This window comes from Apis florea, unplaced genomic scaffold (assembly GCF_048593485.1).
Source record: "Apis florea isolate Af1SG1 unplaced genomic scaffold, ASM4859348v1 contig_3794_pilon, whole genome shotgun sequence".
NCBI lineage: Eukaryota > Metazoa > Arthropoda > Insecta > Hymenoptera > Apidae > Apis > Apis florea.
Genome location: NW_028256857.1, coordinates 996,857 through 1,017,195, shown reverse-complemented (window position 1 = coordinate 1,017,195; position 20,339 = coordinate 996,857). Strand labels below are relative to the sequence as shown.

General features: G+C 22.3%; 1 protein-coding gene across 5 annotated transcripts in view; it reads right to left on the bottom strand.

Moving 5' to 3' along the window:
* step (cytohesin steppke) overlaps nucleotides 1-20,339 on the bottom strand; it is a 150,051-nt gene that overhangs the window by 100,329 nt on the left and 29,383 nt on the right. Inside the window, exon 1 of one of the 5 annotated variants that reach the window (XM_012486635.3) lies at nucleotides 12,834-13,790. The exons of the other annotated variants lie outside the window; for them this stretch is intronic. Coding sequence (XP_012342089.1) covers nucleotides 12,834-13,031 — 198 coding nt within the window. The 5' untranslated portion in view covers nucleotides 13,032-13,790. Of the gene's footprint in view, nucleotides 1-12,833; nucleotides 13,791-20,339 lie in introns of those variants that run through there. 5 annotated transcript variants of the gene reach the window in all.

The following is a 20,339-nucleotide window of genomic DNA, read 5'->3' as shown; positions in this document are numbered from 1 at the left end:
TTTAATTTCTATATAAATTAAAGTACAAATCAAATAAATATTTTATTTTATTAGTTTACGCAAAATTTTGGCTGCTTATTATATAGATATATCAATTTTCTTTCTAATTAAAAAAAAGTTAAGAAAAGACAATAATTTTATAAGTAATTACTTTTTATCTGTTCTTTTGCTGCAAGATCAATTGAACATAACAATATTTGATCTAACACAAAATACTTAATAAACTCTATTTTTTATTTGAAATAAAAATAACAAATAAAACCAGAAATAATTACAAAAAGAAATAAAAAATAAATTATTATCGTTACAATTCTTATTATAAATATATAAACCACAATCCCTAGATTCTTTATCATAATTCTGTCCCATTTACTCGTAAAAACTCGTTAAATATTCAAAATAATGATAAATTATTGATATTCTTATATACTTAACTATATATATATTCAACGATATCATTGTTAAAGCGATTAGAAATAACTAGATAAGTTATTGATATTATTATTGATATTTAACGACATATCAATATATTAAACAATATTTTTAAAAAAATGAAAATAATTTAATTTAAAAAAATCATGCAGTGAAATTATTCAAATTTTGCAATTTATCTCTTTCTATTCATTAACGGTATCTTAACTATATTATCGATATATCAAATAATAATTGTATTCCAATATTATCAATTTTTATAATTCTCGAATTATAATTATTTAGATCAAAACAAATTTCATTAATTATGATTCGTCGAAGATTATTTAAAATATTTAACAAAATATTCAAAATAATAGCAATTCTGTTTTATCAGCTTATGCAATATCATCGTTACTAGAATCGATGACATATTGACGTCAATGGTTGATTAAGTCTTCTGATAAACATTCAGATGAGTAAATAAATATATATAATCGTCAGGTATATATGACTGCCGATAAGAACTTGTACTAGCAAATTGGTAAAGTAAAATTATCAGGAGATCACGTCACGACACATCTGAATCTCGATACTTTTATGACAAACAATTACATCAGAATTAAATGATTTGTTTGTTGAATGATTCATAGACCGGATGTTGTAAAGGTCTGGAAAATGTAGCAAAAAATAATGATGACGATGATTCACGATTCGTTGAATTAAGAGACGAGAAAAATTTGTAATAAGTTGAAACAATTACTAAGAAACTGAAATATTTGCATAAACAAATATTAGATATTCCAGTTAATCATTTATAAATCAAAAAAAAATACTGGAAAAATACTTACTAATTTTCAAGATTTCATTTGCGATAAATATAATTCTATCAATGCGAAATATCAATAAAATATTTGCATGATTACAATAAAACAGAAAAAAATGCTCAGAAAAATTTTAAAGAAGTGAAAACAAATACTAGAAAACTTAAACATGTAACTTAATTTATTTTCATATTAAATAAATAAATATTATTTGAAGATATCATAATGTTTAATGGGCAAATTCTATTTACATTCGAATTCAATGGAAAATTAAATATTTATTTTTATTTTAATTAAAACGCAATAAACATGAAAGATAATTTACGATTTATTTTTAATTTCTTATTTTTTAATAATTGAAAGTAGATTGAATTTCTCAATATTATGTTGTCAATAGAGAATATTGAAGTTTCGCGTTTCTTTTGTTAATGAATTTTCAATAATGTCGAAAATTTGTAATTTTTTGAAAGTTTCAATGATTGGTCATAATCTTGATTTATCGAAGATGTAATCGGTTTTCGCAAAATCGATATGAACAAAACTTTTATTTCATAAATATTTGTAAACTATTTACTATTTTTCTAACTCATTAGAAATCTTTTATTAAATCTTTTATTAAATCATTATTATAAAATATAGAAAAATATATTATTATTAATTTATAAATAATAATAGCAATAAATAATAATTTTTTGTACTAGGTTTTTTTTTAAAAAAAATCAAATTTGAAAATTTTTTAAAAGATACAAGTGAAATTGTAGAATAGTAATTCTAAAATTCATTTTTCTCGAAAATTAATTTATAAATAGAATAAAATTAATTCTATATATTTTATTTATTTTCATATGCAAAATCAATAATTTATTGAATTAAAAATTAACCAATTTTACTTATACTGAAAAATTTTTAAATTCGATTTTAATAAAACGAAGAATTTTTTGATGATAATTTTTAATGAAATTTGATTTTATTCCTTATTTTTTCATAAGAAATTATCCTATGCCTGTTTGTACATATAATTTGGCTCTATAACTAAAAACTTCTATGGATACCGAAATTCATGCATAATAGCAATTTCCATTATATATATATATTCATATGCATATTATATGCTGTACATATCTGTATAATAATATTTTATTTATTACAAGTAAAGATTTCACGTAAAGTTTTAATTAATTTGATTATTTTATTATAACTAATGTTAAATTTGCAGAATTTATATAAATATACTGGATCTATCGAATCAAACATGTATTTTTTTGTCTAATCAATTGAAATCTCTATTTCTTATGTAGAATGTTAAAATATTTATAGCATATCTTCGGAAGATCAATTTTAGAAGTCAAAACAAACATAAAAGAGAGAACAAGAATATTGGTTAAAATTTATTTATTAAGTTATAAAAAGCTGAAATTCGCATTAGGTGAAGTGAGACAAAGACAGAGTGGATTGGGTAAATGTAACGACTATATAAACAAACCATTTCATTTTATTTATTTTTTTAAATAATATATTTAACATAATGTTTAGTTTTAAATCTATCGTTTTTCATATATCTTATTTTTGAAAATAATGAGAATATAAAAAATAATATAAAAATAGAATTATAGAATTGTAGAATTGAATTATGCATAAAAAACAACATGATTAATTTTAATATAATAGAAGAAAGAAGAATTTTTAAAATAAAAAAAGAATTTTTAGTAACGAATTTATAAAAGCAATTAGATAAAATATTTCAAATCAATTCAAATTAAAAATCAAATGGAAATATCGTTAAAAATATTATTTTCATTTTTTAAAATATTTATAAAAAATTCGAATTTATCTTAAATCTATAAATTAAAAATACTATTTTTCGATAATACTATTCGAAATATTTATAGAAAATTCGACCTAATCAGAAAGATTTCAAATTTATGAGATTCTATCGCTAATAATTATTTTTCAAAAAAAAAAAAAAAAAATTTTTTTCCAAAATTCGATATCACTTGATGAAATAATACCAATTTAATATTTATTTATTTCTATTTTTTTTTTAATCCTATTTCACTCTTCTAGCTAATAAAATAATTATTAAATAATTATATAATACCTAAAATTCGAGATTCTCAAATATTCGATCTAGCAAACATGTGTTTTTCATATGTAATGCCTATAACTCAAGATGATACATTACGTAATCCCGAACATGGAAGCAAAGATGAAACTTCAACGCGGAAATTGTCTCTTAACTCATAGACCGATCGAATCTAATCTAAAGATGTAATTGTGCTTACGTACAAGTTTAGATTAATTTGTTGCGAAATTGCAAGCTTAACATCAGATGCTTCCAATGAATGTTGTATTTCATTTTTCTCACTTTCCTTAACAAAAGAGTTAACAGTCTTCTTTCCTTCCCCGCAATCATTTCATACAGATAGTGTGCCTTTTATACTAGACATTTAAAATGCTGAATAGGTTAACTCCTTAACGCTTATGCCTGTGACATATACGGGGACGTCAAAACGTCCAATTTGTGCAAGTCCGTGACAGTCGCGAGAACACCCGATACAGCCGTTGCTTGACAATATCGTCTGCAAATACTGGTGTCGCATCAATACGACTCGTTATTTTTTGAGCTATTTACTTTAATAGCATCGAGTATATTATAAAAAAAAAAAAAAAAAATAATAATAATAATAATAATAATAATAAAAACTCCGAAAATATTTTCTTTTTATAGCGAAATCAACATCATTTTAACATGAATATGATCATATGCTATTTTTGTCATAAGATTATATTGAATCATTAAAAATATTGATGTGTGATTAATATGCTTTTTGAATTTATCATAAAATTTTTTATAATCTTTTTATAATCTTATAAAACAAATATGATCCTATTTATTATCAAAAGTGATTATGTTTTCGCTATAAAAATATTTTTGACATTTTTTTCTCTCTTATTTATAATATATAATATATTCGATATCATTAAAATATAATTCAAAATATTTTCTTATGACTATAAATAATAGAAAAATATGAATCGCATTACGACACCTTGAATATCCATCATAAGATTCATAGATATTCTCTATGTAGAGATTTGTAAAATATTATTGTTGAATATGCAATATAGATATGCAAAAAAAAAAAAAATACATAATATGTAACACTCTATATATAAAAACAAAAAAAAATTAAAATAACAATATTTTTCAATAATTATTATATATATTTTATACTTGCGATACATTTGATATCTCTCGTTTAAAAAGAAAAAAAAGTAATAGAAAATAAAAGAAAATGGTAATAATTTTTAAAGTTGTAATCTTTATAAATAAGTTATTATATTGTACTTTTTGAATAATAAAATTTTATTATATTATGAAATTTTAAATAAAACTAAGAAATAACAAAATTAAAAAAATAAAAAATTTAATGAAATTATCGTTTCTTGTTACTAATTTATTTTTTTAATTTTCCAATCATAACGATTATAAATAAAAAATACATAGATATATGCATTATGCAAAATATGATATATATATGTAGTTTTATTATAATATATATATTATAATATAAATATATTATATGGCAACATTTAAATTTTTGATAAAAATTAAGAAAATAAATACTTAATATAATTTAACTTATAATAATACATAATAATATATAAGGATTATAATCATTTTAAGATGAAGTGTAATAATAAAATTGTAATTAATAAATATTCTATAACAATTTTTGAATAGAAGCTTTGTACAATTATCCAATAGAGGTATTGATTCTTATTTGTGATATGGTTCAATCGTAATTTATTTGTTTATGTTTCTTGTTGAACGTAGAAAAGAAAATGAATGAAAGAGAAAATCATATACTTAAAAAATATATCTATGAGATAATAATGTAATAAAAATGTAACAATAAAATTTTATTTAATTTAATTGTTTAATTTTTTTTATATAATTTTTATTAATATATTCACGAGATTCCTTTAATTAAAATAAAATAGAACATAATTTAAATTATATTTATGTATTTTTAATAAATAATAACTAGTAAAAAAGAAAATATCCAAATTATACATTGGGCTTATTTTAATAAAAAAAACTAACAAAAATAGTAGAAATTTCACTTAAAAGAATCTAAAATAACAAAATATTTATTGTTTTATTATTAGATTCAAATTAATCGTGCATTTATTGTGTTTGCAATGAAGAAAACGTCAATTTATAATGATCTTTTACATTATTGGTTTTATAATTATAAAGTATAAATAAAGGATATTAATATATTTGTAAAACATCTTTGAAGAATCGATTCTAAAAACAACTATAAAAATATAAAGAAATATTAATTAAAACTTATTTATTAAATTATAAACAAGTTAAATTTACATTAAGTGAAATAAAACAGAGAATGAACCAGAATAATATTCTGGTATAAGGGAAATAAAAAAAAAATGTCTCGCTTTATCTCATTTTATTTCAATTTCGCAAATTTCAATTTTTTATAACTTAACAAATAAGCTTTAATCTTTAAAATTGTAGGAATATCCATAATTAACTATCAATACGAATATATTAATATCCCAACATATGTATACATATATATATTACGTATAATATAACTTTAACAATAAAATATAAATTGCCAAAGGCTTAAAAATTATTGAATAAAATTAAGTTTAATATTTTTCAAATATGCTTTTTTCAATTATACATTGTAAAATGTTCAAAACTATTGTATCTTTTTTACAAAATCCAATATTATTTTCAATATTATACTTGTGAATGATCAATATTGACTTATGGCTTACATCGCAGTATTGCCATTTTTGTAACCAAAACATCTCTTTGATATTCAAAATGGGACGTTTTATTAAGATAAAAATATTATTTTATATAAAGTATTCAAAAGTCAATCAATATAAATCACATTTCTTGAAAATGATTTAATTGTTCAAAAATCTCTTTATTATTTAAATTTTTTGATTATAATTAATTAAATCAATACTAAAATAATATTTTATATATTTTTATAAATATAAATATAGTTACTTAATTGATTTTTCAATTAAATTTGAACTATAATTTGAATAATAAAGAGATTTTTGAATTATAAAAATCATTTTCAAAAAATCTGACTTACACTGATTGGTTTTTGAACACTTTATACATATAGTTTTTCCTTATTGTTGGTGTGTGTTCATACTTTATTATTATTTATGAAATATTTCCAAATAATATTTACAAATTTGAATAATTTTTTATTTTATTGATATTTATGAGTTGGCACTATGATAGATATTTAATAAGGATACTAAGAAAGAGTTATAGACTGTTAGGTTTTGATTGAATAAAATTTTACAGAATTTTAAAAAAAAATCAGAAATATATATACATACATTTATTCTTAAATTTGATAGTTCAAATTTACCATATAAAACCATCTTTTAAAATACTAATTTAGAAATTCAGAAATTTTTTAATAGAGAATAATTAATAATATAATGCTATGAATAATAAATAGATAATACTAAAAATTCAGAAAATATGTCACAATATTTACACAATAATACAATATAATATAAAGTTAAAGAAACGTACATATATTGTTAAATAGTGATTTCAAAAGATTTTTTAAATTGAAGTAATATAAATGTATGTAGTAAAAATTATAATACATGCTTCTCAAATTTTCTTCGCATACATAGATATAAATACAATGCGTACAAAAATGCAGAGACATACATTATAAAAAGTAGAAAGAAACTTTCACCGCCAAAATATTTATATTGCAGGACACATAACAATGGATGCGTTTGGCCGATTATTTGCCGCGAAATGCAATTTATGTAAAAGCGACGTAGGTTCATACATGGCCTATGGTGAAACTCAAAAACTGATCGACACACTTTTTCTCGTTGTACGATTTATGAGGGTTCAACGATGCTTTACCATCACATACCACGACGAATAAATACGACTGTTTTATCGATTGACACGCGCGATACGCCGATCAACAAAAAACAAGAAAAGAAGAAAAACAGAAAAAGAAACAAAGAAAAAATTTCTCCGTTTTCTTTGAAACAATCGTTATTGCTCCTACTATTCCCTGTGGATCATTCTTTCGCTCACTAAGCTATCCCATTAATCTAAAAATATTGTTGGTGACCAGCAAGCTGAATAACTAATATCTATAAAGTGTAACGCTATACATGTAACGATGCAATGTTATATAATTTCCACGTGTATTGCACGATATATCTAATAAATCTACAAGATGATGTTTAAGTCAGAATAATAGAATATTTCACAAGAGATTGAAGTTATTCTTATAAAAGTTGTTTGATATAAAGAAACATATTATTACGCTTATGTTATTACATTTACGTTTATTTGTAATATACATAAGACGCATAGAGTTATGAAAGTCGTTACGTATATCTTTTTAAATGAAATCATATAATTTTTAATTGTACTAATTGATATAATTCCTTATTTTTTACAAAAATATATTTATCTTCAAAAATTTTTAGTTTTCGAGATATTTTAATTGGATGTCAAAGAGAGAGGAATATGTAAATCTGTTTATATTATTTTTATCTTTTATATATTAAATTTTATAAATTTTATAATACTTTCTTTTATTGAATGATTATGATCTAAAATATTCAAAGACAAGGTTCATTCATACACTGTTCTGGATTCAAATTTCATTCGAAATTATTTAGAATGACATAAATTCTCAATAAACAATATAGACGAAATAAAACAGAATCGCAGTGTTTTTCAGCTTCCAAGTAGATAAGAGATAAGTATATAAAGTGGAAATCATATAATATGATAATAAAATTATCTTGAAATTAGAAATTTCTACCAATATAGCAAATGTTATTATATATAATATGGCAATTATAAGAAAGAACTACTTAATGTCTTACATCATGATGCAATTGAAATAGAGGTATTTATAAATATTAAAATATATCCATATATATATATATATATATATATATATATATATATATATATATATATATATATATATAAAACAAATTTGTATTTAGATCTTCTATAATAATAAATAATAAGTATCTTCTATAATAAATAATAAATAATCATATATGTATATCTTATATTATTTTATTTCTTAATTTTTAACAGAAATTTAACTTTTTTGGATCAAATTTTTTTGAGGAAAAAAAAAAATTTCTTTAAAATTATTTATAATAATAATATGTAATTTTTATAAAATGTACAATAAAATATTGATAATCTGAATTTCAATTATCCAAATTGACTGATTATATGAATACAGGATGAATTAGTATGCACGTATGCATGTATTTAAATAGCGTCCTTTTATACATATATATTAGTATATACAGTATATTTAATAATGTTTTCATTCATATATTCTAGAATAGTATTTAAAAAACAATTAATTTTTTTTTATATCTAAATATATATATATATATATTTTTATGTAATAAATATCTATATTTGAAAATTGTGTAACTTTTAATTTTTTCATTACATTTACATATTTTTTATCAATTAATTATATTTATGAAAAGCCGAAACGAATTTATTTCCAAATCAGATTTCCAAAAAATAGATAATTAAATTAGATAACTGATGTTTGTCTATATTAAAATTTACAACTAGTTTCATTAAAAAGAAATATATTCATTATTTAATTATTTAATAATTAAATAAATCAATATATCATGTATGGATAATATCGAGCGTAAGAGTTAATATTTTAATTCACTTGTAAAATCATGCTATATTATTTCTACGTATCACTAGCTAATTTGAAATAAAAAAAGAAACTTTTTAGGAAGCATTGTTTTTTAGAAGCGGGCGCATATTACGCATAGAATCATTGAGGTGGAATTTCAACAAGTGGCTGGTAGATTTCTTTGATACATGATCTATAAACACACAATTTGAACACAACTATAGAAATTGATAATTTTCAATGATATTTCCATGATAATACTATATAATACTTGCGATTTGATTCGATTATCAACACTCATTAAATCAACAATAAATATTTCTTCTCAAAGATAGATTAAATGTATCTTTACATCCAAATTAAACAAATTTTTCTTTTTTATAAAAAATTTACGATCAATCAATTAATTTTATATTAGTCTAACTATAATCGAGTTCAAAAATCAATTAGATATATATTATTATATATAAAAATATTCAGAAATTTATAAAAGATCTTTGTTTGATAAAAAATGATACAAATTTTCTTCATTGAAACAACAACATCAAATATAAATCACAATTTTACAAGAGCTGATTTAACTATCGCCAATTATCAAGACATACTGTTACTCGTTAAGAACTTATATAATTGGATCACGTTTCTGCGAATTCTTAATTACCTGAAAATGATGAGCATCTAACTTCCAGAGGCAAAAGAAAGTGGTCAACATTACGAATAAAATATTGAAGATAATTGACCACATAATAGAAAAGGACAAATGGAATGCTGATTTACGATAGTTTAACTATCAAAAGCAACCCTGCATCAAATGGACGTCTATTTACGTAAGCTCCATCCGTATCCTGATTCTCTCTATAAATAAGTCACCCTGACTCGGTTCGTCTACACGATCTTCGATTTGTGACGTCAGAAACATCATGGAATGATATTTTCGTGCAAGAATGCGAAAGAAGCTATTGTAACACGTTTTGCCAATAACACAATTTCCTCGATTCTTTTAATTCATTCAGAAATATATTTTCTTTGTATACAGAATAAATAAATATTTATTTAGATGAAATTTATTGATAATGATAATTACGAATTTAAAAAATAATATTTAAAAATAGAACACAGATTTAAAACAAACGAATATTAAATATATTATTGAAAAATTTATGTTATTTTTGTGATAGACATACAATTCAAAATTTGTGAAATCAATATAAAAGAATATTAGGGTCTGATATATATTAATTTTAATCAAATCTTACATAAATGTCAATTGAATCAAGAATTTTGCTATCTTTAATTCATACTAGTTTCGTAAGTTTTTTAAACTTACGATAAAATAAGGATAATTAAATGATAAACGATAAGATTTTCAAAAGAATTTAAATAAAAATTTCATTGTTTTGAAAAACTTACAAATTTTTGTAAATACTTGTTATTTATGAAAAAAATGGTCTCAAATTTTTTTCAAATATAAATATTAATCTTTTATAAATACTATAAATTTACATAAAAATTTGTTAAAAATTTTTTTTTGTAAAGAATATTTCCTCTTTTTTTGTTAAATTTAAATACGAATTTTATTCATTTAAAACATAAATGAATTACAAGTTTATATAAAAGAAAAAATATTTTGGAAAAAAATTTAACAAATATTTTCTCTTTTTTTAAAAGAAATTTTTTTTACATTTTTCTATAGATTTAATTTTTTTTAAACAGAAAAATATTTATTTAAATTATTTTTCTTTTATTACGATTCATAAATACTATATATAAATTGTATAAAAATAAAAAATATTATACGTAAAAAACATTTTTTCTTTAAAATATAAAAAACACGAATTTAAGACAATAAAATTCTTAGATTAATCTAATGAAAAGTTTCATTAAAATCGGCACGAATCAATCATCGATGTTCTTTTGTCAATCATATGAAATGATTTAAGAATATCACATATAATGAGTAATTCTATAATTTCTTTTATTTTGTTATTGATATGCAAAAATATTTATCGAAACTTTATTGATCTTTGTACCTTATATATATATATATAAAATATGATTATGTATCATTCTTAGAAATAGAATTATAATAACACAAGTAAAAATGCATTGTTTTATTAGTTATAGCTAGGTAATTGTAGATATAATTTTTAAAGTATGCCAAAGATATACTATACATATATTATGAATAAATATTTACGTAGCATGTCTCTTTCATCAAACAACACGGTATAGGGTGATATAAAAATCGGTAGATTCAAATCGTTTTGTTCATCTAACAATGAATTATCTATATATTTATTTTTGCATTTATTACATGCATAGTCAGTTATCATTATATTTTGTTTCATTAGTGAATCATAAATTACACATTTCTTATTACATCGAAATGCAAAATAAAAATTATGATTCTATTATTTATTCTTCTATATTTACACATAAAAGACTGGCATTTTACAAAAATAAGAAAACTGATTCAGAACGCGATAAATTAGAGTTATGTAGACGTGATTTTATCTACCAATTTCAAATAATAATATAATCACGTATATTTTTTATATTCCGATTAAAATTTTGCAAAAATTTTTATGGACACACACACACACACACGAATTATTATTCAATTGATAAACGTATTATTTTATTTGCAATAAAATTTAACAATTATATCATTTAATATTTTATTTGCATTTTAAAAGCATTTTGTGTCTTTTTTCTTATATAAGTATTAACACTTATTAATTATTATTTATAACTCATTTATTTTTCTTATATATATATTTTTTTTTATAAAAAATATATTTTTTTAACAGTACTTCATTATATTCAATAAAATTCAATTAGATCTATTTTTAGAAGAACAAAAACAAATTTGAGGACATAGAATCGGCTCTACCGGTGTTAACTCCCTAGAAATAAATTTGGCTGGTCGGCCAATTTTGAAGCGCCACTGTACTCTTATTTTACATCGTTTCTCTGTTCTTAATACCGTCTACGATTTATTTCGGAAGTATCTTTTGGCGGCTTTTCAATTACCGATCGTCGAAATCGGTCCATACTGATCGATTGTAACTTTTCGTTACTACTTGAAGTTGATACGAGCTAATAAACTCGCAATTGAATCGAAGTTATTTATGCAATAAATACAATAACTGATATCTATTTAAATAAACTCAATGTCTTGCAAACATTTTTTTATTATTTTTAAGATAATATATATTATATGTATATAAAATATATAGATATTATATATTAATATATATTATTTATATTATTTCGAATAAAGATATTTCTATTTTTTCCAATTGAATTTAAACTTTAGCAGATAGAAACCGTTCGCACGTTGAACAAGATAAACAAATGAAGAAAAAGGTTAAGAAGAAAAGATGTTGACATCGCTAACTACGATTCGGCTGCACTCCGTATATGTATTAAGTTTCACAATACAATCTCGGTATGCTTCGACAATCGAAGCGGATACGATTCAAAAATAGCCGCGTTTTTTTAAACAGTTAATTTTAAACACAAAACACATGAATACATAAATGACTTTTTAAATATATCCTATTTGAAATATCGATCCTTTAAACGTATGAATAAAAAGAAAATTCTTAAATAGTTTTGTTTTTAAATAGATAAGATTTTAAATAAATAGATTTATTAAAAAAAAGTTTTTTAATAAATTTTAATATATTCCAAAAACATACTTAAACCAGATTGACAAAGACAAAAATAATAAAACGGTTTTAGAGCACATAAATAATTCGACAAACAAAGACCGATATTTAAGAAGGAATTCGACTTCACCGAACAACCGTTTCAAGGAAGTAGGTGCAGCCAGACAGAACGTTTAACTAACCATAGATAATGTGCTAAGGTCCCATGCGCTCTTGGCCTGTTTTTGGTAGCCCTTCTTGTTCCTTTTACCGGGTCTGCGTAGACTGGAGAACCATCCTGCAGCTATAGCGACGGCGCTAACATCTCGACGGTTCTCCGTCTGGACGTTATTACCGCGAACTTCGTCGAGAGCGTCCACCGACCTGCCGGTGAAAATCATGCTTGATGCCGAGTTCACGTTGCCAAACTCCAGAAACCAATGGAATTCGTTGCACTCGGCTCCCTTCACTTCGTCTGAATCGTGATACTTTCAGGAACAACCTAACCACACGTTCTGACAACATACGCTGTATGCGACACTATAATCGTTCAATCTCAAGGGTGACATTGGCACTATATATTTTATTGTTAACCAATCAACACGCGATCAAGAATGATCGCTTGTGTCACAAGTAATTCCTTGTCGAAAGAAACGATGTACGAAATCGAAGATCTCAATAGTTCAATGATCCTGAATCAAAGATGCAATTTCTTTGAAAAGAATATCCTTCAATCGATGCATAATCGATAATTCCATTAACGTATATCGAAGGTTACACATGATTAGTAAATAAACATCTAGAATTCTGATTAGGATGTTTCACTTTTTCTTTCGCTTGAATGACGAGCAAAATATTAATTTTAAATAGAATTTTTTAATAAAACTTTTTTTATCACTTAACACTGATAAAACTTTGATTATAACCTACAATGATAACAATCAGATAAAACTAAATATTTTTTACGATGTTTAATCTTCCCGCCCTTTAAAAATATTCTTGCACGATTAATTTTCTTGTCACTAATTTTCCAATACAACAATATCGTAACTAAAAAAGTGTAATTTTGATCGAATAACGCTTTTAATATCAGTTATTCAAGTTTATGATACCAACACAGAAAGAACGATCCGCCTCATGCAGCGGCTGACGTGCAACTCACGAGCTAAAGTAAACGGTTGCGGTGGAAACGCGCTGGCGCCTCGTGGTGGACGTAGCGTGAACTCAGCCACGCGTATGCGAATACAGGCTGATTCTTGCAATTGGGACAGTTTACTTACAGTTTTTTTCCAAATAAACATGTTGAAAAAAATAACATAGAAAATAATAAATCAGATAATTTGATTGAAACTCATATGTATAAAGATAAGAAAGAATAAAAATTTTATTATATATATATATATAAAACTCGGTTTTTTTTAGTATTATCTAAGTAACAGAATGTGCTGGATTAAAAAAATATTAAATGTGTTCAATGTAAATATAATGCAATATAATAATGTGCAAATAAATGAATATTGATTAATCACATTGAGACTTATTTTCTGTGAAATATTATAAAATGTTTATTTTTTTTATTTGAAAACATTTATATAAAGAATAGCTTAATTAAAAGAGTAATTTATATTTGACCGAAATACAAATATAGATGCTTATGAATGAAAAATGAACAAGATCATGTTTTGCATAAATATACTTACAAAAAAAAATAAACTGATGGAACTTGAATTTTTCTGAATCAATTAGTTTTCATTTTTTTTCTTTTTTTTTTTTTGCGTAGTGTTTTTTTCTTTACATTGTGAAAATGAAGTATGAATCGCAATTACAAAAATCAATGTATACTACATTTACGTTAGTTCCAGTGTAAAATTAAACCAATCCTACATTTTATGGGCGAAATATGATTTAAAAAGCACTGAATGCGCGCGCCGCAGAAAGTTCTCAATTGCAGCATGCGATTTCTCCTCGCTTCGAAGAACTTTAAAAACGCAATTTCGGTAATTTTAAGAGTTTATAATTATAACGTGATACGTTTAATTGAATAATATGTTGAAAGCAGAAGATCAATATTTAAAGATAGATATTTTTTCTCATGAATTATATTTTTTTCTGACATAATATTTAACTTTCTCAGCAAATGGTGGGTCTCCTAAAATCTATATATTGACTAATATTTTTATAAAAAAAATAATGAAAAAGAATAATTAAAATAAATATAAAAATATAAAAATTTTTAAAAACATATAAATATAATTTTTCAAAATATGTATTATATGTATGTATAAAATTTTTTTTTATAATTCGAATAATGTGCAAAAGAAAGTTTTACGCATTATTTATAATTTTTTAATTATTCAAAAAATTTAAGTGTTGTTTGAAAGAATTTTTGAATATAAAAAATTTTTTTAATATAATATATTTTAAGTTTAAAAAGTTATGAATATAAGTTTTCAAGTACTACTCGAAAGAATAATCGGTTAAACTCGAAGGTCGAACTTCTACGGATATTCAATTTGAGCATAATATATATGTATACAAGTTACAGCAAGTGGATACTTTAGCACGCATGCTTGCCAAGGATCGTGAAAAGAATGCTTCCGAGAACAGGGCAGGCTGAAATTTCGCCGACTGCTTATCAATTGGCGGCGCTCGAGTGTCGTGAAGGGCGTTGACAGGCCACGGTTCAATGTGACTATTTTATCTGGTTGTCTGTGCTTCTTCGACAAGTTATTTTACCCAACTTTCGTGTACTTAATTGCTTCGCGTATTTGTTTGAATGCTGAGTGAAAAGAATGATTTCATTTAAAGTTATACCTTATCAATCGTTCTTAATTAAGCATCTTAATTAAACATTATTAATTACAATTTAATTACATAATTAATTACAATTTTATAAATCATTATTTTAATTTTTGTATTAAGAAAAATAAAAATCGAATAAAAATACTTGTTATTTTAATTAAAAAAAAAATGTTAATGAGAGGAAAAGGAAAAATTCGATATATATAATGGTTTATTTTAATAATAATACTTATTTTAATAATAATAATAATGCAATAAAATATGAAAATATTCGATATATTTTTTATTGTCCAATTTAATATCATATGTTCATTAAGTCAAGTGTCAAGTGTAAAAAAATTCTGATAAAAAATATCAAATTAAATAACAAAATAAAGTTCATTTAAATGAAGATTATTATTTCTTCGATTTGATTGGTTCAACAATAATTTGCGAACTATGAAAATTATCGAATATAATGTTAATATTCATCTTAATAAGAAAATAATGAAAATTCATGCTGGTATTATTAGTTATTATATTTTTCCAACAATTAGAAGTTAAATATATTGTTGATTAATGATTGAATATTGGTGAAATCTATACTAAAAATTACAAAAAATTGCATATATATAGATCAAACAATTGATAGCGGCATCAGTGGAATTATAATATAGATACAAAAATATCGTGTATTTTACTGTTTTTCGAATGCTCATTCCATATGTAAATAAATACATCATTCTACTCTGATTCTATTTTTATACGTTTGATAAATATCATCACGTTAAGCGAAACGAAATAGAGGGAGGAAGAATCACTTATCGATTCGCCAATTACGAAAAAATCTTTTTGTCGCAGAAAACAATTGAATTCCTTTCGCGTGATTCACGATTGAAACCGGACGGAAGAAATGCTCGATTTTGTTTGCTCTCTTCTTTATCGGCTGACGATTCCCTCGTTTTCAGTTCGCGAACAAAAAATCGAACGAGATTATACGATCATCCTGCTATTACAGCATAATTGAACATACGTTTGTTCATATTTTCGACGATATCTTCCGGAAACAATCAGTCCGCGATTTGATCACGGGATTTAAACACGATTCAACGACATGTCATCGTTGCACCTGCTACAGCTGCATGAACGAACGATTAACCAGACGTGCACGAGTTTATCGCGTGACGGTTACGCAGATGCGCGCGCATGTCCCTTACAAAACTTGCCCCGATTTGTTTTGCTCTTCGCGCAATAGATTTTATCAAAATATGTATATGTTTGAATATATATATATATTTCAATAAAGTAAATATAGATTGCAAGAAATAGAAAAATATAACGGTTTCTTTATTAGTATTAGTTATAATAAGTATACATAGTATACTTCAAAATATACTATAAAACATATCGAAGCATATGTGTATATATAAGCAATATAAACAGAAGTATAGTATATTCATATAAGTATAATAAGCATATATAAACGTAATCAAAACATATATATAAAAAATATGCAGTGTATATATGCATCATATGTATCACTATTTATAACATGACAGTTTTTTATTTCGATATAACAAAAAAATATTGAAAAAATTCAATCAAATACAGGTAACAAAACAGAAATGAATAAGTCTGTTATTTTTACTCATCTCAAAATAAGCTGTTATCTCATCAATCTCAATTATAGCAATGAAAGAAAAATAAAAAAAGAATCGAGATAAATAAAAGAATAGGTAAAACAAGAATAAGAATAAGAAAACAAGAATAATTCGAATGGTAAAAGCAATTACCATTCCATTGGCAGAGTTCGGCCAGCTACGCCGAAACAGTGAGTATAATCTAGTCAAGAGAAAGCAATAAGACAAACAAATCCACTTTCTTGATAAAATTATTCGGTTATGCATACATATTACGATGTTAATAATCCATTAATAAATTTCACAGTTTCGAATAATTCTATGAAAATATGATACATACAAGTTAATATTATTCGACGAAAATGCATGTACATGTAATGAATTTTGTTCTTTCATTCTCAAGGGATACCATATACTAACGAATAATTTATATTAACATGCGATCCCATGAAAACAATTTCAATATTCAAATATAACATCATTAAATTTTTCAGATTAATAAAAAATTATTTATGTAAATTGGTAACTATTCTAAAGAATAGATTTTATATAATTTATGTCATATGATTTTAAAGAAATTTTAATGATAGAAATTGAAAATAATCTAAAAACTCGATATATTTTATCTTATTTATCTCCTATTTAAAAAAACTTATATACTAATATATACTATGAATATGATCCTTGATATTGTTGTATCAAACCCAGTCTCTTTAATTTAGAACTTCGCTATGTCGTATAGGTTATTATACAAAGAATTTGTCTTATGACTCACGTTATCCATTAATGTTATAATAAGTATATCTACCGATTATTGCATTGATGCATTAATTTCTTCTGTAAGTTCTCGCTAACATTTGGCAATATTTTTTTTTAACTTATTGCACAGTATCTCAAATAAATTAGATCATCTCAATGTAATATCGTTTAAAAAGTTCAATTATAGATATTAAAATTACTTATTATAAGAAAAATCAAATTATCAAGAATTAATTTATTAAAGACTTAGTAAAAGATTAAATAGAAAATATACAATTTTTATAAATAAATTGTTATTAAAAAATTTCAGTTTAATAATATCTATTTATAACGAAAGCAATAATAACAAAAATTAAATAATATAATTGATATTATTAGATATCTATTAAATCTATTATATTTTTCTAACGCACTATATATAATATATATATATATATATATATATATATATATATATAATTTTTCTTTTTATTATAATATTATTTTTATTATAATAACATTTTTTAAATTGCATAATCTTCTAAAATTATTAAAAATATATACTATAAAAATTCACATTTTATAGATATTATTTTTTTTCTTTTGAAAGTATATTATTTAAAATGAAATTACTTATAATGATCTAATTTATATTTGATTAGGAAGAAGTTATAACAAATTCTTATAATTTTTATATAAAATAATAAATTCTTTACAATATAATTATTTTTTAACTGTTATTATTTTTGAATATTAAAATCAAAAATTACACAAAACTGATAAAAAACAATAATAAATATTTAAAGAAAAAAATAATGAAATCATCTAAGAGAAATAAAAAACAACTCTACTTATTAAAAGAATCGATTAGAATAAATAATTTTTCCTAGAAAAATTATGTCGTATATAGTTTTTCTTATCTTAAATTGAATATTCATTTCACTATTTAATTATAAATTATTTAAATATAAAAAAATGAAAAAGAAAAAAGATTTATATATTAAGTAAGATTTATAATTTTTTTATTTTTCAATATTTGATAGCATATTTTAATATATTACAAAATATTTTTGTTATTTTATATATATTCATTCTACATATAAAATATATAAATTAAATTTATAAACAACATTTAAATTATTTTTGTAATCTTTTTTTTTTTATTAATTTTTTTTAACAAAATTTTTATCTTGAACGATCTTCATTATACAAACAATTTTCTATACTGTCGCGCAATATGGTTTCTCAGAAATAATCATATCATCGTCATCGTCGAACTATTCAATTCAGATAAAAATAACTACTTTAATCGCAATCATATTTTACTATTCCAATGGTAACTTTGTTAAGTTCAAAGAAATTGTTTTTTGCTCGAGGTCAAAGGAATGTAACACACAATTTGCAAAAAAAAAAGAATTTTCTCAACAGGCATTTTCCAGCTTCGAAGTTCGATAAAATTTAAAAACATATTATGTGCTGATATCAATGTAAATAAATTTTTTAACTAAGAAACCTTATTTATAGTGAGTTTTTATCTAATAAATAAAATATATTTGATATTCAATTTTGTATTTTTTATTCATAATTTATTTGTTTGAAAATGACATGTAAGTTTGTTGAATAATTTAATATTCTTTTATTTTTATAATGTAAATATAAAAAATAAATTATAAATCTAAATCTGTAAAATTTTACATTAGTATCAATTAAATTGATAGATTTCATAATTTTCGTTTTATAATTATTGAAAACATGAAAATGTTTTCGACAAAATTAATATTACACTTTATTAAGATATAAATATAATTATATGTAATTATTTATTTTTATGATTGATATATTTTTTTATCACTTTAATCACTATCATTTATGTACATATAAAAAAACATTTAAATACAATAAAATAAATACAATAGATTAATAGTTCTAGTATTAAAAATATATATGTTTCAATGGTTCATAAAATTTGTATAATGTTCATTTCCAAAGGTATAAAATAAATAAGATTTTTAAACAAACGCATTTAAAATTATATATTTATGATCAATATTGTAAAAATATGTCATGTTAATATTACAAATACAAAATGTATATAAAAATGAAATATTTGAAAATTTATAATAAAGATATTTCAAAAATATGAGAACATTGTTTAAGTGAAAATTTCTAAAATAATTTCAATTAAATTTTTTCTTTCAAAATTTTCGACTTTGTATATAATATTACTAATAAAAATATTATTAATAAAAAATAATAGTCAATCATAAAACACACAAAATTGTCGAATCGCGATAATAATAGAATCTAAATCAATAGGTGTAAAAAAAAATATTGAATATTTATTGGAAAAAATTATCGGATTATACTTTATTGACGAACAATGAATAATAAAATAATCATAAAAAAATTATAATAATATATGTATAAAAAGATAAATATATATAAATGTTAATTTATTATGTAAATATATACTTATATTCTATTTCAATATTAATCAAAATACGAAAGAAAAATACATTTTAAATTTACGAAAATATTCAAACGCATCAT